The sequence below is a fragment of the Muntiacus reevesi genome, chromosome 15 (genome assembly GCF_963930625.1).
Source record: "Muntiacus reevesi chromosome 15, mMunRee1.1, whole genome shotgun sequence".
In the NCBI taxonomy this organism is placed as follows: domain Eukaryota; kingdom Metazoa; phylum Chordata; class Mammalia; order Artiodactyla; family Cervidae; genus Muntiacus; species Muntiacus reevesi.
In genome coordinates this window covers 39,464,276-39,492,224 of record NC_089263.1, presented here as the reverse complement: position 1 = coordinate 39,492,224, position 27,949 = coordinate 39,464,276, and the positions used below count along the sequence as shown (strand labels likewise).

The 27,949-nt window shown below is 37.8% G+C and overlaps 1 protein-coding gene across 4 annotated transcripts in view; it reads left to right on the top strand.

Moving 5' to 3' along the window:
- Positions 1-445: 445 nt before the first annotated feature.
- The window catches only part of HEATR5A (HEAT repeat containing 5A), a 93,987-nt gene continuing 66,483 nt past the window's right edge, over positions 446-27,949 (top strand). For 2 of the 4 annotated variants that reach the window (XM_065905841.1, XM_065905838.1), the window contains exons 1-9: positions 446-682; positions 2,674-2,740; positions 14,741-14,926; positions 16,218-16,429; positions 17,358-17,466; positions 20,812-20,961; positions 21,624-21,798; positions 26,030-26,190; positions 27,433-27,688. In XM_065905841.1, coding sequence (XP_065761913.1) covers positions 14,801-14,926; positions 16,218-16,429; positions 17,358-17,466; positions 20,812-20,961; positions 21,624-21,798; positions 26,030-26,190; positions 27,433-27,688 — 1,189 coding nt within the window. In that variant the 5' untranslated portion in view covers positions 446-682; positions 2,674-2,740; positions 14,741-14,800. Of the gene's footprint in view, positions 683-801; positions 909-2,673; positions 2,741-14,740; positions 14,927-16,217; positions 16,430-17,357; positions 17,467-20,811; positions 20,962-21,623; positions 21,799-26,029; positions 26,191-27,432; positions 27,689-27,949 lie in introns of those variants that run through there. The other 2 variants (XM_065905842.1, XM_065905839.1) reach the window with 2 other exon arrangements.

Genomic DNA, 27,949 nt, shown 5'->3' with positions numbered 1-27,949 from the left:
GAGGTTGTTAATCCCAATTTCGGCCATGACTGCGGTGTGTGACTTTGAGCCAGGCCCCAGAGTTTCGGGCTGTAAGACTACAAAGCTCTCTAGGGTCCCTTCCTTGTCTACACCCACCCACCTACATTGCCTGCCTGAACTTCCCCAGGCTCTAGTCGTGTTTTAAACTTCAGATGCCTGAAGGCTGTTCCAGAGGATTCTGGCTGGCAGTAGAAACAAAAATGGGTGTGACCAAGCTCTCCGGACTGCAAAGCTGCTGCCCTGGCCTCAACTTAAGCCGCAGTCTCCATCGCTCTTTCGGCGGTGGAGCACTCACGCCTGCCAGAGTGGGCGCTCGATAGCTCGGCGGCCGGCTGGCGGGGCCTCGATCGGCGATGCGGTGCGGGGCGCGCTCCCAATCGCTGGCTCCCGCCGCGCTCCAGGCTCCGAGCTTTCCGGCCCCGCCCCGCGCGAGCTCCTCCCGCCCCGCTGTCTCGCAGTCGCCGCCGCCGGCAAGTCCCGGCGCTACCCTGCCGCACTGTGGAGCAGACAGCGTGGCTGGGCTGGGACGGGCGCTGAGTGGTGGGAGGACGCCGGGGGCGAGAAGTCGGGAATCCCAGGAGTGAAGGCGGCTCCGGGCTCGAGGGGGCGGTGTCCGGGCTGCCTGCCGGCGGGGAAGAAACACACACCGGGGGCCTGCACCGTGAGTTGAGCTGCTTGGGGGTCCGCGGGGTGGTCGCGGCAGCCAAGAGGTGGAGGAAGTTAGGACCCCGGGAGCAGGAACGGGTCGAAGGATTAGATGTCCTGGCCGTAGGGGCCGGAGCCTGCCGGGGAGGGGATGTAGAGGGGCGCGGGGACGGCCGAATGGCCAGTGCAGCCGGTCTTTCCTCCTGGGCTCTGGGAAAGTGTGTTTCACCGGAGCACAACAGGTAGGCGTGGACTCTGGCCGCGCGGGCTGGAGCCCCCGGGCGTGCGGGGAAGGTCGGAAGGTCGGAGCCCGCCTAGTCGGCGCGCCGCTCCCCGGATCCGCCCTAGCGGCGCCCACAGCGTCGGGGGTTGGCTGGGAGCGGGGCCCCAACCCGGGCTTCGGGCGAGGTTCTCCGGACGCCCGCGAGCAACCGCGGAGGCGGGTTTCCTGAAGCAGTGGAGACTGGATACTGGATAGTCCTTCCTTGCAAGGAAAGCGAGCCTTTGCCGGGCTAGCTTTTGCTTAGTACAAGGAAACATTTCTTACCCTACTCTTGGTCAGCACAACGTCATTGGAAGGGATTGTAAAGTCTTTGGAAACTTTAAGAAGCGCTTTATGATACTAGTCACAGTAATGCATACCTCTGGCAAGATGATTTTCATAACTGTCAAGTCGAATAGTGTCTGTCAGATGATTTGAGCTCTTTTTTGAAAGGTCATAATTTTACATCCATTTTCTTTGTCATTTATTCAGCAGATACTCAGCGCCTTTTATGTTCAGGCTGAGCGCTCTTAAGAAACTTAGAGCGTAGAAAAGACGTTAAAGGGAGGGAAAAGGGGGACCCGTAAGTATGGTTCAGAACTTTGTCAGAGAAAATACTACGGAGAGATTAAAGTGGAAAGAAAGCAGAAGTGTCCTTGGAGTTGGGCATTAGGCGGATGGGGAAAGAATTGTCCTGTTTCGCAAACGTTTTAGAAAGTATGTCTTTGAGAAAATGATTTTAGATCAGTATTGAAGCCGATGGTTTTCTTATATTTTAAACACCATGGATTTTTTTCCCCCTTTATTGAAATGGGTAGCAGGCAGGGTTTATAAACATAAGAATAGGGACAGTTGGAAAAAGTAGTTATTTATATAGAAACCTTTAGTGCTACAAGACTCCTGAATTGACAACAGACCTGAATTTTAGCTTAAGCGCCTCCACTACTGTTTATGGATCTTAGCTTACTTTTCTCTTCTTTTCTTTTTATCTTTATATCTGACTTTAGTAACAGAAAACATATAGCCAAACTACTTTAAAATTTTTGAAAAACTGCGCAAATAATACATTCTCTAAGAAAAAAATTTAAGAATTTTTGTCTTTGGACAATGCACATACCTTCCTTTCTTCAGCTTTATTTCAAAAAGAGGACTGAGACAATTTATAATCTTCATGAACTTTTCTCAGTTATCTTTTGAGTAAAATAAAAGATTAAACTCTCCATGTCTTTAGGTGTTTCGTTCTCTTCATACTCTGAGATTCATTTATTCTAAATCCTGATTAACCAGTTTAAAGACATAGACATTTTTTTAAAAAAGACTTCATTGACTCTTCTTTCATTAACTATCCACAGTATAGTTAATGGGTTTGAACAGCCCCTTAGTGGGACCTTAGTCCTCTCAGGTAAAAGCATTTCTGCATTTTAAGGAGAGTGTGAAACTGTTATTAAATTTCTTTTAAGAAATGAATTAGCTGAAGCCTGAGGAATTAGTAGAGACTTGTTTGTATCATTTAATTGAATCTTTTGTCTAGTTGCAGTATTAAATTCTTTGGAATTACACTAGGGGTCAGTAATTGGCAGGCTGTGCGTCAGATCCAGCCTGCTGCTGGTTGTCGTAAAGTTGTACTGGAACATAACCACACTCTTTTATCTATTTATAGCTGTTTATGTATTGTTTATGAGTAGTTGTGATAGAGACTGTGTGGTCCATACAGCCTAAAGTATTTACTCTCTGGTCTTTTACAGGAAAGAATTCCTGACCCTGGACTAGAACTCCACAAACTCTCAGTCACGGTACCTTTTGTGAGAGGAAGTAGGTTAAGTTCAGTTTTTCTTCTTTTTCTTACTTTTTTTGTTGTGTCGGGTGAACTACTGCATCCTATAAATGCTTCTGGGTCCTAGATGTGTAATGATGGGAAAAGGTCATGGCTTTTCAGTCATAATTACTTAGTAAGTTTTAATTTCAGCATTTCTCGCCTTTTGGAAGGCTAGAGAAAGGGAAGGATTTTTGTGTGTTTTCTAACAACTTTATAACTCCTAGTTTTAATTTGGATCTGGTGTGGACTTTTTTTTTTAATTTAGTAAGCTCTTTTTAACGTATCATTTCTGTTTTTCACAAGTAACAGTTATTTTTACTTAAAACACTTTTTTTTTAACCATGAATCTAGTGACATTGATTAAAAGACTAGACAGAAAATTATTCACAGTGTAACTGAGCATGAAGTCAAAGGTATATCTACAGTAAGACCCAAATGGAAATTGGAACCGTTGAAACAGATACACAAGATTGAAATTGGAGCATATTGTTCTGAATCATGTTTGAACTTCTTTTTTTTAATAGTAACAACTTAAAAAATAAATATTTTTAGAAAAGAAACATAATGTAGTCATGTTAAAGCATAATGTTTATGCTACATAAGAAATTAGAATTAATTATGTGACAGGAAAGAAGGTAAAGTTGTATGAGGTGATATTTAAGTGTTTAAACCAGAGTATATACTTTTGCCAATTTTGAAACCATGGTTTTAACTTCTCTAAAATGTTTTATATATGTACTTCTTTCTTAGTTTATGCTTCTCTATGGATATATTACAACATCTGTCTATATTCTTTTCTGTTGCACTTGTAGATTTCTGTATGTTGAATTTATGCATGTTTTTGTGTATTAAATATTTAGTCAAAACATTACCTACTTATTCAATACATTTTTATTTTTATGTAAGTAAAATTATTAGGAAGTTGAAATTACCCATTGAAAAGCACAAATTTTTTTTTAAGATATTTTGGGAGGAAATCTGAAAAGCAAAACCAGAAAAGAGAAGTGTATACAGGTACAAAATCCCTTAAGCATAATTACAGAGTCCAAAAGGCACTTTTCTTAACTCATTTGGCAGCGGAACATGACCTGATCTGATAGGAAACTGTTTATAGTCTTTATTTATTCTACCTTTCTGTGAATATGTTTATATTTTGCTGCAGAAATATAAGTGAGTTTGATTGTGGAGTGCTGCCCCAGACCAGCTGGGGGTTAGAGTTAATAGATGGTGTGTTCACTGTATTACTTGGGTGGATGTAATGATGGCAACCGGAAAACAAGAGAATAATGGAGTTGTTCCAGGGAGCTACACTTGCGAAGTTAAGAGCCCAGTTAGGCATCTGGCAGGGAGTCTGCTAAAACAAAACAAAACAAAAAACCCTCAGGTAGGGCTCCAGGAAGGTCAGAACTGTGGCTAAATTTTGGGCCAGGCACTTCCTAAGATATGTTGTAAATTAGAAGTGGGAACCGTGAAGAAAATCCAAGATGTCAGACCATAGTGGGAGTGAGGGTGACTCTGAGTGCTCACCTGGATAGAAGCCATGAAATGAACAGTTAGAAGGGGGAAAAGGAGGGGATTCTAAAGCAGGTGGGGTCTAATGACTAAACTAGAAAGTCCTAGGTATCAGATTACTTGAGCACAAATACAGTGATATTTTGGAAAATTGAGCAAGGATTCCTGTCCTCTGCCGAGCTGGAGGAATAATGGCATCTTATGCACTTTACTCTTAACTAAGTATCCCCATATTGTCTGCTTTTTAAAGTATCTATGTTAAATGGTATTTTGGTCTCTTCCATTACTGTTAGCTGCCTGCTCCAGCTTCTTCATGCTCTCAGTTAGTTTGCTCCTTCACTTTTAATATGGGACTCTACCCCACTCCAACTAGAATCCAGATAACTGGATTATTAGTCATGTCTAGAGTAAACTAAGAGTAAACAGGCCCCAAGAGACAAGAAACTTAATGTCAGTAAAGTTCATGATCTTTGAAACAATTAATTGTGTATCTTTTTTTTTTAACTTTTTTTTTGGTTTGTTTTTTTACTTCTTGTTACTGAATTCTCTGCTAGGTACCAAATAGTGAGATTGCTTCGATAGTGACTTTCAGATGAGTGTGGTGAGAGATACTAGAGTAAAATTTCTCTTTTAAAACTTCCCTTCTGGTACTCCAAAGTGTCCAGAGTGAAATCTTTCATCCCAGGGGAAGGTGGAAGAGTTGGTTTGTGGAATGAAGAGTGATAAAAATTGTCAGGAATAGCCAAGGACTAAGCTAACACTGTTAGTCGCTCAGTTGTGTCAGACTCTCTGTGATCCCATGGAGGAACCCACTAGGCTCCTCTGTCCATGGAATTCTCCAGGCAAAATACTGGAGTGGGTAGACCTCCCCTTCTCCAGGGGATCTTCCCAACCCAGGGATCGAACCCAAGGCTCCTGCATTGCAGGCAGATTCTTTACCGACTGAGCCCCCGGGGAAGACTAATGGTCTTAGTGTTAGTTAGGGATTTGCTGTCTTGGTGGGAAGGGCCCTCTGGAAGTCGATGTGTCTAGTACAACTCACATTTTATCAAAAAGCCTCGAAGTACTGGAGACCTAAGAGGAGAGTGAACTGATAAGAAAAACAAAGTTGTAAAGGTTAGATGTTTCAGTGGGCATGGCAGTAACTGTCAGTGATTAGAAACTGTATGAAAAGAATGCATGAAGTAGTTGAAGGAGCATGGACATTGAAACTAGACAGGTGTAGGCATTACCTTCTTTCTTCCACTTCTTTCTTCCCTTAAATCTCGGACATATTTCTTAACTCATTATCCTCATCTGTAAAATGAGGATGATAATATCTAAGTTTTAGTATTAGGGAGGGGTTTCCCTGGTAGCTCAGTTGGTAAAGAAATTGCCTGCAATGCAGGGTACCCAGGTCCAATCCCTGAGTCAGGAAGATCCCCTGGAGAAGGAAATGGCAACTCACTGCAGTATTCTTGGCTGGAGAACCCCATGGACAGAGGAGCCTGGTGGGCTACAGTCCATGGAGTCATAAGAGTCAGACACGATTTAGTGACTCAACTACCGCAGTAGTAGGGAGATTAAATGAGATAGTGAATTAAAAGGTTCTAGTAAGGAAATCCTGAAGAAATGTTAAGTCTCTTTTCCTATCATTGCCTTATTAGAGTTGGTTCTGCTGCTGAGTCCCCTGCCCACTGCCCACCATACTTCCTTTTACCCTCTAAGGTTTTCCCTTTTGTAATCTGTAAGGAGAATTGCCAGAGCTAGGCTATTCCAGAAGGCCCCATTGGCAGTCTCCTTCGCTGAATCCTGCTTCTGCCATTCTTCCCATCCTTAGTCGTAATCTGCAGCACTTGAGAAGAAAACGGGAGGAAGGCAAAGGAAATTGCATCCCTACTTCAGGCCCTTTCTCACCTCTCTTTATCCATTTCTGTATTACTCCTGTTTCTTTCCTGCTCCATTCTAGCTTCTCTGTCTTATAGGATGTGCTCCTTAATCAGTTCTTGGAGTTGAGTGTATCTGCCTTTCCAGCTGATTTGTATTACACAGTGGTGAGAAGCAGGTTTCTCACCATTTCTACCATATTTGCAGGAAGCATTCTTTGAATCTCGGTACACTGAATGTATTTTCATTATATCGTAAAACAGGTTATTAGTGCTGGGTGCCTGGGTCATGTTGTCATATGACTTAAGAAACATGAATTAAATTGATTTTCTGGGAATTGTATTCAGGATTCCAAAAATCAAATATTAAAATTTATGGTGCAACAAGGCATTTTTAGCTCAAGGAGTGTGGTGTGAAACTTGGTTGAAAGTTATGAATAACACAGATTTTTATGTGAACTGATAAATCATTTGGTTAATTAAAACGATTCCTTTTTCTTTACTCTTCTTCCAGGAATAGAAAAGAAAAGATTGTTTATATTTAGAATTCTGAATGTTAGATAATTTGATCCAAAATATTAACCAGAAATGGCTACTTTTAAGAAGTGTGACATTGTCTTGTTACATATTCTTCTACTTGTTATAAAAATCCTATCATAGTATAACTAAAAGGGAATTAAAAATTTTTTTGAATATAGTGGTCTCTAGTGATTAGTATTTAAAGATTGTGCTCTATAGAACACTGAGTTCTCAGGATTCCCAGCAGGGGGAATAAAAAAGGTAGAAGTGGGGCAAAGGTCAGTACTTAAAAGATGCTGAGAAACATCAAGTGCTATACACACACACACCCTTCTGGCAGTCTATAATGTACATTACATATATCACATGTGTGGAGACCCTCTGTAGAAAGGAAGACTGCCAACTTGGTGTTTCCCAAAAAGATTTGGATTCTGTTCCCTCACACACAACACAAATCCTCATTTCCTCATTCTTTTTCACTACTGTTCTCACAACACTCTTTAGGAAACTCTGCTTTACCTGTGGGGATGCTCTCAATAGGTTAACCTGTTAAAATGTATGCACTTGTAGTTTCTATAATCACAGTTTTTAATGAGAACCTGATAGTGTCTGAAAATGTCAAAATCATTTCTCTAATGATGGACTTGGAAGTTTTCAGTTTTCACCTCTCATAATGCTCTAATCAGTGCTTACGCTTCTGATATTTTCATTTTCCTTTCTCTGGCACAAATTTTCAAAAACTCATGCTTTTGTCAAATGGTTTTGATGTTTTTATGGCTTCTTTATATTTTCCAAAAGAGTTGAACCTATTTGTACTGTCACTATAGACCTATCAACTTTTCTAAAATCTCAGTTTTGGCTGTGAAATTTTTGCATTTATAATATTTAGATTTAATGTACATATATTGAATCACTCAGCTAAACAAAATTCTTGCTGAGCTTAATATTGTACACTTAGCATTTTGATATTTGACTAATGACAACTGGTTTATTTTAGAGTTATTACAGAGAATTAGAAAGTCTGAATCACTCAGCTAAACTAAATTCTTACTGAGCTTAATATTGTACACTTAGCATTTTAATATTTGACTAATGACAACTGGTTTATTTTAGAGTTATTACAGAGAATTAGAAAGTCTAAGTTCATATCAAGTAATATCATAGATTTGAATTTCATTGTCATTTTCCTGCTATTTTCTAAAGCAATTTCAGTTTCTTTGGGTTTATCTAAAAATAATAAGTTAAATTTTTCTTACCCAAGGTAATAAATGAATTATAGGAGAGTAGGGGACACTTATCAGCTATTAAAATATCTATATTATCTAGTTTCAGTATTCTTTGTAGATGAATGGTGCTAGTTTTCTTTTTTTAAAGCATTTGGTTATTTTTAGTTAAACAGCCTTTTACAAGGAAGACAAAGTGAAGTCAAAGACACAAGGAAACAGGGTGTGGGCTTCTCACAAGCTCTTGGTCCAAAACCTGGGCGTGATTTTCCGTTTGGACAATAGGGGTGACTAGCCAGCAGAGGGATGATTCTGAGGGAGTGGGTGGAGCTGCAGCCTAGTCACCTAGTCACCTCACCGTGTGAGGATTAAATGAAAACTTCCATTATCATAGCACCTCAGCCTCCAGAGATTCTGTTAAGTTGGTTTAGGCTCAAAAAACTTTGTGTTTTTTAAAAGCAACCAGAGTTGAGAACCACTAATCTATTTGTAATAGGTCTACTATTTTGACATGCTCAGCTTTTTTAACAGTTTACCTACCTCATCTGTGTTCTTCCTTTTGCTGTTTTCCCAACACTGCCTTTTTAATTGTTTTGACCCTTGTCCCTGAAGGAGTTGGGAGGTAAAACTGATTTTGTGATTTACCGAAAGGTGTAGGGTGAAATATTGGGGCTTCCCAGGTGACGTTACTGGTAAAGAATCCACCTGCCAATGCAGGACCTGCAAGGGACGCAAGTTCAGTCCCTGGGTTGGGAAGATCCCCTGGAGGAGGGCATAGCAACCCACTCCAGTATTCTTGCCTGGACAGAAAAACCTGGCGGGCCACAGTCCATGGGGTCACAAAGAGGTGGACACTGAGCATGCACACATGCTTGGGGAAATGGGTAGAGAGTGAGCCCAGACATAAAGTAAGGACCCCACCTCCACCGCCATGCTCTGTTTGTCCTGCACTTTTTGTCCCTTAAGTCTTAATGTCAAAAATGCTGTTTTCCCTCTTTTTCTGATGGAAAGGTTTCCTAGCACTGAGGAAAGAGAATGAGCTTTGTTGCCAAAGAGACGTGGGTTTGTTCTCATCTCTCCTGTTTACTGGCATCAAAGATTTTTCTTCTGTAAAGTGGGGACCAGTAATACTTGCTTTCTTTCCTGTGATGATTAGAGATGATATAAATTAAGCACCTAAAAAGTCCCTGGCTCAGTGAATAATAGTTGCTTTTCTGCAGGGCAGCAGTGGAGATGCAGACAGAGAGCAGCCTTGTGGACACAGCAGGAAGGAGACAGTGGGACAAAAGGAGAGAGGAGCATTGAAACATATACCTTACCATGTGTAAAATTAAGACAGCCAGTGGAAATCTGCTGTGTGATGCAGGGAGCTCAAATCTGGTGCTCTGTGACAACCTGGAGCGACAGGATGGAGTGGGAGGTGGGAAGGAGGTTCAAGAGGTTTGGAACATGTGGCTAATTTCATGTTGATATATGACAGAAACCAACACAATATTGTAAAGCAATTATCCTCCAATTAAAAATAAGTAAATTTTAAAAATTAATAAAATTTGAAAAGAAAAAGAATAGCTACTGTCATCAGTTTGTGATTTGGGAATTAGTGGGAAAGTGAAAGGCATTGCCATTAACTGCAGCAGGTAATAGGTATGTCCTTCCCACTTGTGTTACCAAGATGATGCTAACAAATGGTATTGTGAATTATAAAAGTAAGGAATCGATGGAAGTTCAGCTTATTTATTGGTTTTTAAGGGCTTCATTTTAAAAGTTTTAAAATCATAAAAAATTTGGAGACTAGAGAAAATAGCATTACCCACAATGCTACTGCTTTAATAATCATTGCTAACATTTTGAATCAGAAAAATAACTAGGAGCATCTCACAATTTAAATGATGGCTAGAGAAGCCCAACACTTTATGAAGCATATCTATAATAAAAGAAATCCTGTACCAAGCGAAGACAGTATTAATAGGGGAATTAATCATGAAAGACTTCCTGAAGGATTTTTTTTTATAAAGGTAAATTTTGAAATAGTTTATTGTAGGAAGAAGCAAGGTGCTTCAGGTTTAAAAAATAGGATGCAGATAGGATTTTCAAATCATCAAGATGAAACTATTAACTCTGGAATCAAAAGTGACTTGCTTTAATATTTGATTTGCTCTACAACCAGTGAAAGACTGTGCTTAGGGATATTTAAAGTACTGTGACAAAAAGACCTGATTTGCTTTCTACCAGGAGCAGCCTTCCTTAGGCAACATCTTAATTATGACCTAATGCTCTGTGTAATTTGTGAGTTCCTATTTTGTAACCTATAATTGTGCAAAGCCTAAATCACAGGTCATAGAGAGTATTAGGTCAGTAAAAAATGATCCATCTTCTTTTAGATTAAATCTGTGGGATTCAGATCGAGCTGCCCAGAAGGTGTCACTTTTGTATGAGGAGTCTTTTGAACCCATGGGTTCAAGAGAAAATATTGTCCTCCCTTAACTACTTAGAATAATTTAAACTGGGGACTTGTTTCAGGAGTTGTTATTGGAGGTAAATTTTTTCTAAGTAGCCCCATCTCTGTCAGAGCAAACATCCATTTACCGAACATCTACTCCGCTTAGTCATCCTGTGACTGTTCTGTCCTTGAAGCCTCAGGCTCCCTCAGCTTAGAGTGGCATAATACCTCATTTTACCTTTCTGTCTCTCAACACTTCATGTGTCTGGGGTCTTTGATCCTCTTGTGTGGTGGGTTCCTTATGTCTGGAATTGAATTTTTTCTCCTGTTTATCTGTCCCATGTCAATTTAATTCCTGGACCAGAATTCAGAAAAACCTAGAAGGATAGAGGAAAGTTTCCTCCCTCCCCAGCAAAGCTAATTAATGTTTTGGTTTTTTTGTTTGTTTGTTTTGAAAGGTATAGATTTTAAGATATATGTGTGTACCCTGAAATATGGGAGACTCTTGAGAGGTTTTTTGGTTTTGTTTTTTTTTTACTCTAGGCTCTTTAAACAAAACTGAGCAACTGAAAGCTGCAGGCCGAGTTGAAGCTGCTGGGATGTCTTTTAAAGACTTGAGAGGCAAAGAAAAGTAATTTAAATTTGAGACACTCTGAAACTTTAACTGCTTGATACATTCTAGATTCAGTTCCATTTACTACTGAATGGCTTGTTCATTTTGTAAATTGATCTTTTATTGCTCAGGAAAGAAAGAAGTAACCAATTTGACAAACCTGTCTTATTTGTGTTTGAGGGGGGTCTCTTTATTTGTGATTTTTTTTTTCTCTTTGCATTCTTCAAAATGATACAATAAATTATTTTAAAAAACTAAAATGAAAAAAAAAGAAACTAAAATGACCAAAAATATGAAGAAGATTTTCCCCCCTGCATAAACTTGAGCATTTATGTCCCCCCAAATGGCATATGTTCTCAAAATAATAATGTTCCCCAAAATAGCATGTTCCCTAAAAGTCCTTTGTAGATATGGTGATCATTTCAAATGTTAGTAAATGTCAAATCATTATGTAGTACACTTGAAACTAACATAATATTGTACATCAACTATATTTAATAAAAATGAATGAATGAATAAAATGCCTGGCTTCAAGGTATTTGATAGGCTTGATTGGATAAAAGGGTGGCAGCATAGTATATAGTGGTTGAAGCGCATATATCTCGACTTACATTGCTTTAGTGTATGACCATTTTCTGTGTGACCTTAGGAAAGTGACTCAGCTTCTCTGTGCCTCAGTTTCCTCATCTTGAAATGATTCTAATAAAAATAACTACCCATGGACAGTTCTGCAACTTATTTAAGAATATTTAAAGCTCTTAGAGCTGTGCTTGAACTATAATTAGTGATCAGTAATAATTAGCATCTGTCAAAAATAATGGTTGGCATTATAGTTGGTACAGTGGTTTGATGAAATCTTTTTTTCAAGTAGCATACCTGTACCTTGAAAAATACCTTGTTATATGTGTTCACTTTTAATAAATTAATCACTCTGTAACCTCCCCCAAGAAGCATAAAAATGGAAAATAAGAGAAAAATTAGGCAAGCATTCTCCCAGTATGTATAGCCATTGGGCTGTAGTTGAATTAAAACATACAGTAGATTGACTGTGTTTGTCCTCATCATCCTTAAGTTACACTGAGGGTTAGAGCAGGAACATCTGTTGTTTGCGAAGTGCATTTACTTATGTCATTGATAATACATATGTGGAGATCAGAGGCCGTTGTAGATTTGGAGGTTTGGATGTGGGATTACCAGTGTGAATTGTCTACTTCTAAGAGTAATTTATAATGAAGAATGTATTGAGGGCATGGGGGATAAACTTTATGCCCTGCTTATGATCTCAAACTCTTTACTGAATTATTTATTACTGCATTGTATTAGCTATTTTGCTTCTTGATAGATCATTTTACACCACAATATTGCTTCTGCCTAAGGAAAAAAAATGTCTCTTCAGCAGTCCTAATGACCTCTAAAAAGGGTAATTTGATTCTTAAGATAGGGTTTTGACTTGCCCTGGTGGTTACAAGAAATTTTCTCTGTGGTACTCAGGTTATTTTTTTTTTCCTCACATAATAGCAGATATTGAGTACAAACTTGCTTTTCTCCTTTGGTATACTTAGATTTCTTCTGGAAATTATTTCTGTAGTGTTTATTACCTTTATTGTGCATATTTTGATCAGTTCACTTTGATAATTGAAAAAAGAAAAGGAGGGTTTCTTGCCCAAGCCAGAGGGCGAAAGTAAGGTAAAGAAAGAGTAGGAGCTGAAAACTTGAATACCCATGGAAGCTGGCAAATAATGTAAATGAATAAGGCAGTCCAGGCGGCAAGTGTACTTGCCTGAGAGTCTCTGCTGCCCTTAGATTCAGTCATTCATTGCTCTATGGGATATGGACCCAGATTTTTGTGTAAAATCTTGTGTTTACATGTTAGTAACCAGTGTTTTCCCCAGTATGTATACTGCAGGTGAAATTTGGCCAACAGTTCATCAATTTGCAACTACTGTGTTTTAAAGAGGCTCTTTTCAGTTATATCACAATTATTACAGTGTTATAGTCTAGGTAATTTCATACCCATAAACTCTCCAGGAGAAAAAAGAAAGAAAAGCCTTCCTCATGTCTCCCATTTGATTTTCTAATTCTACTTACTACACGTGCGTGCTTGCTAAGTGGCTTCAGTCCTGTCCGACTCTTTTTGTGACCCTGTGGACTGTAACGCACCAGGCTCCTCTGTCCATGGGATTCTCCAGGCAAGAATACCTTTCATGCCTTTCTCCAGGGGATCTTCCCAACCCAGAGATTGAACCCATGTCTCTTATGTCTACCTGCGTGCCACCTGGGAAGTCCACATCTTACTGGCTTCTCTGCAAAAGATTTGAGGTTTATTTAGGGGGAATATGAGCTATGTATTTTATATGGTTTAGTTTAATTACCTATGGCATTCTGTTTGTATTTCTGTGCATTTCGAATGACATGTTTCTGTTTAGCTTAACAGGTTTATTTATAATGTATTAAAGTTATTTTTTATACTTCAGTATGGGATAGATATACCCACCTTATATGTATATGATACCTTCTCTGTTGTTTAATGTTCTTGATGATAGCTGTTACTCCTGGAAGTAGTAGTGTGATTTGTTTTTAAGCCAGCTTATGTTTTTAAAAATTTTCTCTTCTTAAATAATTTTTCCAACTTTTTTATTGCAATATTTTAAAAAATACAGAAAAATTGAAGAATAGTAAAATGATCGCTCACATACATACTACCTGCAGTATTCATCTGTTAACATTTTGCCATATTTCATGGCTAATTGATGTACTTAACCATTTGAAAATGAGTTGCAGACATACTGTTTTACTGCCATATACTTGAGCATGCACCTAGAAATAAAAAAATCCGTAATCAGAAATGCCATCTTGTAAATTTGCATATGAGTGAGTGTGTATGCATTTTACCCACATGCTTATATGTTGTGTATATATTCTAGAAAGGTACTAGAGTATACCCAGGAGATGCTCATGAATCTTAAAAACAAAACCTCTTCTATTGATTATTTGTTACAAGAGAAGTGAAGGCTGCATTGGATCTGGGTCATAGCAGATAATGTTCTACAGTCCTTGGATGGCATCTGTCCAAATGCCTTTAAAAACATGAGAGTTTGCTTTCACAACAAGGTCCACAGAGATAAGGAGACTATCTGTAGTGGTTGAGATGGGATTTTTCCTAAAAACTCCTAGCCTCGGGCAGTGTCTTTATTAGATTGGAGAAACATATGCTAATGGAAATAAGTCCCTTCGCTCAAGTCTTGGTGCTCAGTTGATCAGTCATGTCCGACTCTGAGACCCTGTGAACTGTAGCCTGCCAGGCTCCTCTGTCCATGGGATTTTCCAGGCAAGAATACTGGAGTGGGTTGCCATTTCCTTCTCTTGGATCTCCATGTAAGTGACAGGTTATGTGTGGAGGCAAAGGCCCTGGGAGACCTCAAGCTTTACTGTAAAGTATAATAGGAAGTCTAGGTATTTGGTAATTGTTAATATGTACTCACAACTCATTTTAGTAAAAAACTGCTTATGTTACAGAGAAAACTGAAAGTCTTCACACTTGAGTAGTCTTAACTGTAAAATTTTCAAAATTTTAATGAAATGTCTCCTGTTTGGCAAGTTTTAACATATGAGTATCAATGATCCTACTCTGTTCTGCCTATCTACTCTCTGAAAAAGGGGTTTTGTATCAATAAGTTTACTATTGGGAATTTTCCAGTTTCACCTTAGGGCTGTCAGGAAAGATGTCTCCGTTTATGCTTCGTGCTTTTCCGTGGAAGATTTCCAGTATTGTGATTGCATTCCTTTTCATTCTTCTTTTAAAATATTATTTTCCTTTATTATAGGTATATGACTAAAGTTTAATGAGAAGAATCGTGACCAGCTAGGAGACTTTTCTGCAAGGAATGGAATTAGCTCATAGCTTATTGCTGAATGAAGAAGCATACAATCAACTGGGTGAAGTTCAGAAGGCAGAGTTTATTTTTGATTGGTTGAGATATTTGGAGAAGCTCTTGGTTGCAACCAGCAGAGTGAGTAAAATTGCAAAAACTGTTTTACAAGGTTTTTTTTTTTTTAAGTGCCAGATAATGTTTAATTCCTTTGGTCTACTTTTCTTGTTCTGTCCAACATAACCTAAATTAGCTTTCGAAGGTTAGACCTTAATAAGATTTTACAATGAACTAGTAGGTTTCTTCTGCTCAAAAGAACAGAAAGAAATTAACCAATATTTATAATATTACTTTCAGATATGTTAAAAACTAACTACAGAGCACAGTGTGTTAAATTTCATCATTGTTATCTTCTTACCTTTGTCCCTCCATATGCATGACATCCTGTAACAGTATCGCACTAAATAATGTTACGGGAGTTTCAGTTATTTAAAGTTTCATCTTTTTAAAAAAAAAGATGTGAACTCTTGAAGGGGAATATGAGCTGAGGAGTCTTCGAGTAAACATATTCTCTCTTAAAGTTTATAAAATAGGTACTACAAAGAAGAAAGCTAATCATTCTTATCCTTTACCTACATTCAACAACTGTTGACATTTTGCCAAGTTTAATTGATTTACAGAGCCATGTGAGTTGCTGCTTTATTTCTAAATACTTTCCTATATATCTTCTAAAAATAAAGGTATTCCACAGAATAACAATACCTTACATAATGCAAAAGTGTTGCAAAGACACTACTCATGGAGACGTTTAGAATTTATAAATGGCAAAGATCCATAGCCTAAATTAACAAGTATTTTATTGTGAAATTTGAAGCCTCAGGAAGCATCTGAATACCGTTACTACTGTGATAATATTCTGTTCTCCTTTTTTAGAGAGTAGATAAGTAAAATGGAGTCACGGCATGGCATTTACATGCATAAGCTTGCAGAAAGAAAATTGCGCTAAACTTAGAAAAAGGTCTAAGTAAAAGAGGTAACTGTCAAAAGGTCAGCTCTGGTGATAGGTTGTTCACTGATGCAGATATATATCAGGCAGGGACTTAAGAACTAAAAAGTGCTAGTTAAGATATAAATTTGTTCTACGTTTCAAACCTAAGAAGAAGGAAAAAAAATGGAACCCTTGTCTTTGTTCACAGACTCCAGTATATTGTGGTCCAGAATTTATTCTCTGGAGATATGAGCAATGCAGCAAACTGCTTGCTTGTGAGGTGTAATAACTATGCCACCAACTTATTTGTAATATTTAGTTAAAATAATTTTTCATTTTTCTAGAGGCTTTTGGTTAGTTCTTATTTACATGAAAGCAGAATCATATGAGAGGAGTACATGTAATTGCATTGATGAGAATCTTCTTTGTTCACTTCATTTGCAGAGTGATGTAAAGGAGAAACAGAAGACTCTTGTGGAACAGCTCCTGTCTTTGCTCAACAGCTCCCCAGGGCCTCCTACTCGTAAACTCCTTGCTAAGAATCTAGCCCTTCTTTATAGTATTGGAGACACGTTCTCTGTTTATGAGACAATCGATAAATGTAATGAACTTATTCGAAGCAAAGATGATTCTCCGAGTTATCTTCCCACTAAACTGTAAGTTAATATTGAAACTGAGTATAAGAGATCTTTGTTGTATCATTTTTATAAAGAACTCAGACTTTGCTATATAGTAGAAATTAGCACAACCTTGTAAATCAACTCTTTTTAGTAAAATAATTTTTTTAAAAGAACTAAACTACTTGATAATTATTATGAAAATGAATGCAAGTTGTTTTCCTCATTTTCTTAAAAATATGTAGCTTTTGAAAAGATCTAATATTTTCCCGTTGAGAAACAGTTCTTTTAAAAACTTGAGACATTTGAAGCTTAGATTTGGGAATCAAAACTGTCTGATTAATATTTTAGCAGTTGAGTGTTTAAGGAACAACTATGTTAAATTCTTCATGTTTTGGATGTTCTTTTAGTTTATTAGTTCTTAGTAGTGAAGATTAATAGTAAATTTATAGAAAAACACTTTTCTAAGATCCTAAAAGAACAACCAAGTTTCTGTCTCCGTAGGACTCAGTTCATTTTATCACCTGTTGTTTAGAGAAGGCTATTTACGATGTATGGCTCCACAGTACTAATTTTATAGAAATTTTTTTATTGATTTAATTTTTAGCTTATGATAGAATATGCTTTTCCATAAAATTTTGAGACTTAATGTGAGCACTGTTCTTTTTCTTTTAAGACTGTCTTTGATTATCTAACATATGAAGCTCAGTTCTATTAAAAAATTTGGGGGAATGGAATCTTTGGGCTGAGATTTAGATTAGTTGAAGATACATCTTTGTAACATTCTTATATTGAAAACGTAGTCATTTGATACTCCAATGAAATTCCTCATGACTTAACAGTGGAGTAGATTCTGGGAAATTTATCCTTTAAAAATAAAATTCAATAGTCATCGTTGCATGTCCTAAGATCCTTTTTTTCCTGTTTTTTCATTCTTGACTGATTTCTAATTGAAATGTCATTTCAGCGCTGCTGTGGTGTGTTTGGGTTCCTTGTACAAGAAGTTGGGTAGAATATTAGGTAACACCTTTACTGATACAGTGGGGAATATTCTCAAAGCTATGAAGAGTGCAGAGGTAAATACAGATTTTATAGTTTCTTGAGCTAATAAAAGAGCCTTACCTATGACAAGCATACATAGTATATATGTAAATATATCCATAAATGACATATTTTTAGGTAGTGCATCTACATACTTTGTATATTAAATCTTTATTAGAAAAACAATAATGCAGTAAAATTTTGTGTATTCGGATAAATTCCAGTGGACACAAACTAAGGTGTTTCTCTTGCAGACCCGTCCTTGCTCCTTCTTTCTGTTTCACCTTTTCCATCTCACGCTACTTACTAGTACCAGAGCAAGCGCTTGCCACCAAGGGTCCAGATACATAATGGGTAGCTACCGTCCACCTGACGGATGGATGAGTATTCTGCCAGCATCAGCAGGGAGTAAGGAATAAAATCAGAGTAGGAAAGAGTGTGAAGGACATAAGCTTGACTAGGACCCAGATGACCTTTTAATCGTCAGGGGTGAATATATTCTCAGCCTTGGCCTCGCTGATTTGTTGGTATCATTTACCATTGTGAAACATCCTTTGTGTTTATCAGACTTCTAAGATATACTGTAATTTTTTGCCAACTAAAGTTTTACCAATCACATTTTGAGATTCATAACAAAAAGCATTTGTAAGTTTGTATATCAGAAATTTTAAATCTGGTCCCTCATATTTAAGGATAACTCAGCACCTTTAAATATTGAAAAAATCACACTAGTTCTTATTCTTGCATGACTTTGAAGAAGTCTAGAAAATTTGTAAAAATGCAGGCCTGTCACACACCTTTCTTTAACTATATCAGGATAAAACATGGGAAAATTCAAGTATAAAATATGCCAAATTTCAAGAAGAATGTAACTGATTCTAGAACTTTACAGAGAAGTGAAATCCATAATATAAAACTGGTGAGAAAATCAACTCAGCAGATTACTTCTCAGCAGTAGTAGCTTTTACAAAGATTGAAGAAGATTAAGGAGGAGAGATTGTTAACATCCATAAACATGGTTTTATTTAAAAGGATGTGTCTGTAAAAACTTTTTTTTACTGAAGTGTGTCCACTTTAAACTTTTTTTTCTCTTAGCTCCATTGATAAAGCTATACTTTTTAGGGCTCATGGTTAACAGAGAATTACTCTTTAAGTGTCAGAAAATTTTAAGTTCTTGCTAAGTATTTTATTGCTCCTCCACTTTATAACCTTTATGACTTAGTTGATTCATCAGTACCACAATGTTTTGGAAATATCAAAAGGGATTTCCACCTTTGATACACACCCATAGTGATAGACAGTATTTGAAACTGGTGGTGTTTGAAAAAAAAAGTTAGGTTCCCCATTAGGACTCATTTTGTTATGTCCACCTTTAATTACTTACTATTATGCCCCTTTGAATAAAAATTAATAACATTACTATGAAAATGTTATTGATGTTAGCTTACCTATAGTAGCCTTAACTTCCTGAGATATACAAACAGGTACTATTTCTTGAGTGTTTACTGTGTGCTAGGCACTATGGTGAATGATTTCCCCACAGGGGCTTATTTACTGGCTCTATGGGATTCATCTTATCCTCGTTTTATTTTTATTTATTTATTTTTGGCCATGGTATTTATTTTTATTTATTTATTTTTGGGCATGGTATGTAGCATGTGGGATCTTAGTTCCCGGGCCAGGGATTGAACCAGTGCCCCCTAAGGTGGAAGCCCAGAGTCTTAACCACTGGACCACCAGGGAATTTCCTTATCCTCATTTTATAGTTGAAGAAATAAGTAAGAACAGCTTAAAGTCACATCGTTGCTAAGGTTCAGAGCCAGGATTCATACCCAGATCTTTTAAAATCTAAATCCAGACTTTAAACTTCTGAGTTAAAATACTCAGGCCAATAAATGAAGTCGTTCAGTCATGCCCAACTCTTTGCAACCCCGTGGAGAGTGTAGCCTACCAGGCTTCTCTGTCCATGGGATTTTTCAGGCAAGAATACTGGAGTGGGGTGCCATTTCCTTCTCTAGGAGACCTTCCCGACCCAGGGATTGAACCTGGATCCCCCACATTGTAGGCAGACACTTTACCATCTGAGCCAATTCTGAGCATTTACTGTGTGTCAGACACTGTTCTAAGTAGTTCAGTTCAGTCCAGTCACTCAGTCATGTCCAACTCTTTGCGACCCCATGGACTGCAGTACCTCAGGCCTCCCTGTCCATCACCAACTCCTGGGGTTTACTCAAACTCATGTCCATTGAGTTGGTGATGCCATCCAACCATCTCATTCTCTGTTGTCCCCTTCTCCCCCTGCCTTCAGTCTTTACAAGCATCAGTGTCTTTTCAAATGAGTCAGTTCTTCGCATCAGGTGGCCAAAGGATTGGAGTTTCAGCTTCAGCATCAGTCCTTCCAATGAATATTCAGGACTGATTTCCTTTAGGATGGACTGGTTGGATCTCCTTGCAGTCCAAGGGACTCTCTCTTCTCCAAAAGCATCAACTCTTCGGCGCTCAGCTTTCTTTACAGTCCCACCTCTCACATTCATACATGACTACTGGAAAAACCAGAGCTTTGACTAGATGGGCCTTATTGGCAATGTAATGTCTTGGCTTTTTAATATGCTGTCGAGGCTGGTTATATTTTCTTCCAAGGAGTAAGCGTCTTTTAATTTCATGGCTGCAGTCACCATCTGCAGTGATGACATGTAGTGATTCATTGGATCCTCACAACAACCATTAACAGATAAAGAAACAGATTTTCCCAAAGACATGTAGCTAGTAGGTGGCAGACCATGCACTTGTACCATGTTACCTCATTTATAACAACCGTTTATTGAATGCCTAACAACATGCAGGCTTTATGCCTGGTACTTCCATACAATTTCATTTAATCTGCATGTCAACCCTATGAAATTTGTATTGTACTGAAGTATAATATATACTAATACAAATAGCACTTTAAAATAGTGAACACTGGGACTTCCTTGGTGATCCATTGGTTAAGAATCTGCTAGGCAGGGGACTCAGTTCCGATCCCTAGTTAGGGAACTAACATCCCATATGCCGCAGAGTGGCTAAGCTCTTGTGCCTCAACTACTGAACCTGTGCCACAGTTAGAGCATCCTCGCTCCACAGTGAAAGATCTGCCTGCCATAACGAAGACCTGATGCACCCAAATACATAAGCTTTTTTTTCTCCAAAGGAAGCATTAAAAAAATAGTAAACACTGTGTAAAATAGAAATTTTTCATGTTTTTGAATGTCAGAATAGGTTGATTAGCTTGTATTAAAATCCTACTATTTCTCTAATATGTGAGATAAATTTCGATGCTCAATGCTCTTTTTCACAGTGAATTTTTATTCCTGATCCTTAAATTTTTTCCTCTTGGGTAGTCACAAGGTCGTTATGAGATTATGCTGAGTCTGCAAAACATACTGAATGGACTGGGAGCTGCTGCTACGCCTTGCCACAGGGATGTTTATAAAGCTGCTAGATCCTGCTTAACAGATAGATCCATGGCTGTTCGTTGTGCTGCTGCAAAGGTAAAACAGTCTAATATGCAGAATTTGTAAAAATTAGTATAAAGACAACTTAATCAGTTAATCCCAGTGAAAACACTAGTAACAGCTACATGATCTTAGAGCTGCTACTTTGGTATTGAGGTGGGACTGTCTCATTTTAACATATGAGGAAACTGAGGCTGCAAGGGTTATGTGAATTTCCCAGGGTTCTTAAAGTAGTTAGCAGCACATTGTCAGAAGTGGGGAGGTCAAGTTGTCAGACTCCCAAGTATTCCTTCCATTCCACTGTCCCTCCTCTCTATGGGTGTGTAAAATTTACCTGTAAGGTTTGTGTTGTTTGAAAGTGACCTTTGCTTTTATCATGCTGTCTTAACATAGTGGGTTAGATAGTTAGTGTTTATGTTGGAATTAGTCTCACAGTTGGTCATAGCCAACAGATAGCTTCTAAAGACATTTTTCATACCCCACTGAATTAAAAATGGGTCTTTGTGGACACATTGCTCTATATAGCGTAGTTTTTATGGCTTTTCAGTAAGTATTGTCTTGTCCCTGAAGTCATTATTTAGAGACTTTGGATTTGTGTATTCTTTTTGTTAGCTCTTGATAGATTCTTCAACTTATGTATATCTCAACCTGACATTTATATTTTGTTTTTCATTAATTTCTTTTTTCCAATTGGATAGTGTCTCCTTGAACTTCAGAATGAGGCTGTCTTTATGTGGAGTACAGACCTGGACAGTGTGGCCACACTATGTTTTAAATCCTTTGAAGGCTCCAATTATGATGTGCGGATTTCAGTTTCAAAACTACTAGGCACGGTGTTGGCTAAAGCCATAATTGCTAAACACCCTGGAGCAGGTAAATTTATTTAATTGTTTTCATAATGTCTTCCATAACTTTTTCCCTGTTGATTTAAACAAACATACGAGGCATTACTGCTACTTATTATTGCTTCTGAAAAGAGGCAAAATATCATACAGATTTTAGTTTGGAAACATTCAAAGTCCTCGAGTTCATATTAAAACAATTCAGTGAAAGTTTGAGGAAAAACTTAAAAGAACTCTTAAATAAATGTGCTTTATTCAATCGTCGTCTTCCTCTACACCATGGCCTTTTTTTTTTTTTTTGGAGTAAGTTAATTGTGGAGTGTTACCCAGTAAGAAATAAGATCTGATTCTTGAGAATTTTTTTAAGCAGCGTCCATCTGATTACATACATTTGGCTTGCCATCTTCTAGATTGGTATAAGGGAGCAATGATGTAAATAATTCCAAACAACAGGTACTTGAAATTTGCTGTATTTGGACAGTTTAGATAAGTTGCCAGGGATTTATGGAATCTTTTAAAGTTACTTCTTGAGAACTTAAGGTTCATACCTTAAGTCATACTTTTATTTCCCTTGTCTATTCATTGTCCCACTTTCCTAACTGACTATTTTATACCTTCACCTTCTCCTATATTACTTTCATTTGATGGCCCATCTTCCATAGGCTCCCCCTGCTAAATCTACCACCTTCCAGCATCTATCTGCATATGCTCCACTGTTATCAAGACTTTTCCCCTGTTATCAAGATGAATTATCTTCTATTAAAGCCTTATGTTCAATATGTGTTAGAGCGCGTCCTCTCACCTGCTTGAGGACATAGCTGTAGGAAGTCTCCCCTCCCCTCCATCAACTTTCCCCTTTCTGTTGGTTCATTCCCTATAAAACACGCTCTTCTCCCCCCTCTCATCTTTAAAGGAAATTTTTTTTTTCTTGTGTCTTCCCAGGCAACTGGAACCCCATTTCTCTTGCCTTCGCAGCAGAGTTCCTCAGAGGGGTTCTTGATACTCAGGTTTTAGTTTCTCTCTTCTTTGAAACCCACTTCAGTTAAGGTTTTTCTCCAGTTGTCTCTCAAAAACTTATTTTTGTTAAGGTCATTAATGACCTCCGTGTTCATCCTTTATTCGATAAATAAACAAGTATTTATTGAGGATTTATACCAGGCCATAAACTGTTCTCAACATGTAAGAGGTGTTATTGAACAGAACAGATTAAAAGCCCCTAACCTTTGCTGCTTCTGTTCTAATATTTAGTCACACTAAGCCAGTGGGCGGTTCTCTGCTGTCTTACTTCACAGCAGCAGTCAGCTTTCAGCAACATTTAACTCAGTTAATCTTCCTCCTCATCCTCTTTTCACTTGCCTTTTAGGACCTCACACTGCCTTGGTTTTCTTTCCTCCTCTATAGAAATTCCTTTTCAGTCTCTAATGATTCCTTGTCTCCTCAAAGAAGACATCCATTACCTAGTCCTTGATCTTCTTCTCCTCTTTATGTGGGCTCACTCTAGGGATCCCATCCAGTCTCTTAGCTTAAATACCATCTGTGCATCAGGATTTATATCTTTAGCCCACACTCTTATACCTACCTGCCTGTTTGTCATCTCTGTTTGGCTGTCTATTTGATGTTTTGACTTGTCTCAAGTGAATGTTTGATCTCCCCTCCTCCATACATACACATACATACTTGCTCTCCTTGCAGCTAGCAGTCTTGCTAATCTAAGTTGATGACAGCTTCATCCCTGCAGGTGTTCAAGCAGCAATTTGGAAAGTCACCTTGAATCTTCTTTCTCACACTCAATAGCTATTCTACCTATCAGTATTAAAACTATCTAGAGTTGGGCCTCCATGGAGAAGTGGCTTATATGGTTGGGGCAACGACAGTCTGAGAATGAGCCTGGGACATCTTGTGCTAAAAAAAATAAGGGACATCCAATGGCTAGCTTTCTGAAGACACTTCTGCTGGTCAAATCCAAGACAATATTAGAATTAATAACGATAGAAATAGACTATAACATGTTAAATAAAAAAGGAATCCATGAATCTATAATGAAAATAAGTAAATAAAGGAGAAGGGAAAGGTCTTTTTTTTGCAGTGGAATGCCAAGCAAAAAATTTAGGAGTAATGAATGCTAGATAATGACCTTTTGTAGTCATTATAGTAATAGTTTATGGAGATAAGAGTGTTCAGTGCATTCCGAAATGGAGAGTTTATTTATACTGTCTTAAAGTAATACTTTAGCCACCTCATGTGAAGAGTTGACTCATTGGAAAAGACCCTGATGCTGGGCAGGAGGAGAAGGGGATGACAGAGAGTGAGACGGCTGGATGGCATCACCGACTTGATGGACATGAGTTTGAGTAAACTCTGGGAGTTGGTGATGGACAGGGAGGCCTGGCGTGCTGCGATTCATGGGGCTGCAAAGAATTGCGCACGACTGAGCGATTGAACTGAACTGAAAGTATCACTACACAGGTGGCACAGTGATAATAAAGGGGAAAATGGTATTTTACAGTCGACAGGATTGACAGACACCTGATTCATGTATTCAAAGATAATACCACCAGTATAGGGATAGACTGACATCAAGCCTGACATTCTTTCTGATACTTACTATGTATTGAGAAATCTTACAGCATTACTTATGCAATTGAGAGCTTTTTTGTAACTATAACTAGCCATATATGTAGGTTTCAAAAATGAGAAAATGATAAGGAAGATATGGAAGCTAGGAGAAGGGTACATGAGAATTTATTTTACTCTTCTTGCAGCTTTTTTGTGATTTTGAAATTTATTCTAATAAAATTTAAAACTGTATAAGTATGTATACCAAGACTCCTGTTGTAACTACCTTGATCTAGCCTGTTGTAAGCTACCATCACCTGTTGGTTGTATTACTAAATCCTCCTAATGTTTTGGTTTTTTCTGCTTCCACCTTTGCCCCTCTATAGTCTTCTCTCAGCACAGAAGCAAAGTGACAGATGCCTTTACTGCTTTGCTTGAGGGTCTTCGCTGGCACCCTACTTTACTCACATCATTATTATAATGATCGACAAGGTCCTATATCTTCTGCTCTTGTACCATCCTCACACCCTGGCCCGTCTCCTACCAGAGAACTTACTGCACGTAAAAGATATCTGCTTTATTTTTTTGAGTTGCTTTTAATCACTCTCTGACATACTATTAATAGACAGTTCGTCATTTGTTATGTTTATTCTTGTCTCTCCTTTCTAGAATTTATGATCTGTGAGGGCATGGATTTTGTGCTGTTCACTAATGTTTCTTTCAGTGTACTAGTATAGATTTTCATCTGTTTCATCTTTAGGCTGAGGAATTAATTTTTTGTTCATCTTGACTTGGATTAACATAAGTTTATTTTGCCACTGCCTATGACTTATGTTGGTAATGAGGATCAGAGCTTGTGACCATCATTTTTTCAGAAGAATGAAAGGGTGAAAATGTTTGGTTTTTTTTTCTTTTTTTCTTTTTTTTAAAAGGAGATACTCACAGGGAGAAACTCAACTATGTCAAACTGCAGACAAACTTAAAACATTCTGCCTAGCTAACCTGTTAATTACGGTAGCCTAAGGACTGACTGAGCAGTTTTAGTAAATATTAGCTTTGATTTCTTTAGAGACTGAGGATGTAACAAAAGTTGTACTTGCAGTTGAGAATTTTTAAAAAACATGATGTGGTGGTTACTTTAAGTTTCATTAGAGTTGTAGAGCATTTAGAAAGATAAAATTATGATTTTTGGCCTTTTTAGTATTTCAAAAGAATTCTCAAAGTGTTGTATAGCGTTTTCTGTTTATTTATTTATTTGACCATGCCAGGTCTTAGTTGCGGCATGTGGGATCTAGTTCCCTAACCAGGGATTGAACTAAGACTCTAAGCATAGAGTCTTAGCCACTGGACTACGGGAAGTCTCTCTAGCATTTTCACTCTTGGAGAACTAGGGCAGTTTATTTATGTTTCCCCTTGTTTTAGAAGACTGTTAGCCTTTTAACTTGAGGGCAAGAGAGCAGTAGGTCATAATCTCAAAGTGGCATAGACTTTAAGATGTCATTGACATGATACATCAGAGTCCATTATGATTTGGCCTCTGAACACTTTTGTGACTTTATGTGTTACTGTGTGTAATGTCCTGTAAATTCTGTCTTTTGTTTGATTTTTAGTTTATTTTTCTTTCTGTTAACTTGCCATTCAAGATTATGCATTAACATTTAGTCTATAAAACAAAATTACATGTTTTGTTTTGTTCTTTGTTGTAGCAGCCTCACGTCAGAGCACTCGCAGAGTATCACTGGAGGAAGTTCTGGAATTACTAGGAACAGGGTTCCTACGTGGGAGTTCAGGATTTCTTCGAGCCAGTGGAGATATGCTGAAAGGAACCAGTTCAGTCAGTAGGGATGTTCGAGTTGGAGTTACTCAGGTTAGAATCACAAACCAGTGTCTAAATGTAATTCTTAGCTGCCCTGATGGACGTTTAGTATCTGACTCCAGGCAGAAGTGCTACTGTGCCAGGGCATCAGCTATGCTCTCATGTTTATAAATAGATGTGGTGAGGCCAAAACACTATAAAAAAGCTAGATTACAAGTAAGAGAGGCCTGTTTATACAAAGCCAGCTAAATACGCTCTTACAGTGTATTTTCAGTTCGTAATAATGGGAGACTTGTTTATTTATTTCCTTTGAAACATAAACATTTTTTCGTTTGTTTCCAGGCCTTCGGCTTCTCTGTGTCTTGTGTTTTCACGTTTTCCAGTGTGTTTTTGTGTGCTTACACAGTTCAGATTTAGGCTGTTAGGTGCATAATATTCAGCGTGGGCAATATTATATTTCTATCTTACGTGATTTCTACTTCTAAATAAAGATTATAGAATTGTAATCTCCTTAAGTGCTTAAATTCTTGGTCCTAAACGGAACATAAAAAGCTAAACCTTGGGGAAAGGGTCTTTGAATAAGAGAATATAGAGGTCTTTGCATTCTTTCTTTGAGTTATCTTATTTTGTAAATGTCATTGTGGTTCAAAGTAAACACACACATATATATTTTTTTAATTCACATATAATCCTCATTGTTTTATACTGTATGATATTAGACTTCATGAAAATATAAGCTGTCCTAGCATAACATAAGCTGTTTTTAAAAAACAGATTGCTTGAGAGAACTACTCTCTGTATCTCTAGAGTAAGGCAAACCATTAGCATTCATGAAAATAAAGAATAGTGATTCATCACTATAAGCTTTCTTTACCGGTTTCTAGAGCTGAATTCCTTTGGAGTTATGGTATTAGACCATAGTTAATTCTTACATTGTGTTTGTTTGATTTGGATTTTCTTCTTCAGAATGTTAAAGAGCTTGAATGCTTTGTTTGGAAAAGTCACAGGCACATTTTACTGATTAGCTAACTCTACTGGCTGTCCTGAAACCTTGCAGTCTGACCAAAATAAAACACAGGCAGCATAAATGAAATCTCAGTTGAAAGACTAGGTACTTCAATTTTGGCTTAACAAACAAAAAAATTGTACAATATTTATATAGTTAAAGTGGCTACATAAATGAGGAAAAACTAAAAAATATTAATAAATTCTGCATGTTTCATGTAAGACATGACATTAATACAGAATTGAAATGATTTCATTTTTAAGATAAAACTCATTTCTATTTTTTAGGCTTACGTGGTGTTTATTTCAACACTAGGAGGAGCATGGCTAGAGAAAAATTTTGCTGCCTTTCTTTCTCACATCCTAAGCCTGGTTTCACAGTCGCACCCTAAGGCCACCCAGACTCAAATTGATGCTGTCTGCAGTCGTCGTTGTGTTTCATTTATCCTTCGAGCTACTGTTGGAGGCCTTCTTGGAGAAAAGGCTCAAATTGCTGCTGCTAAGGATATTTGCCAGGCTGTCTGGAAGTTAAAGAAAGTTATGGGTATGGATCTCCTAAGACAGTCTGTTTTAAAACACTGCTAAAGAAAGTGTCCCTTTGGAAAAGCTGGACTGGTATATAATTATATTAATACAAAAGAAGCCACTTTTATAATACAGGTCAGTTTTTTTAGAGTAGAGCAGTCTATGATAGATGAGACATAAATTATCTAATACAGATATATATAATACATCTACTATATAGATGTCCTGATCTTAGAGGATGGTGGATAATAGTTCCTTAGAATTCATCCTCTTTCTATAC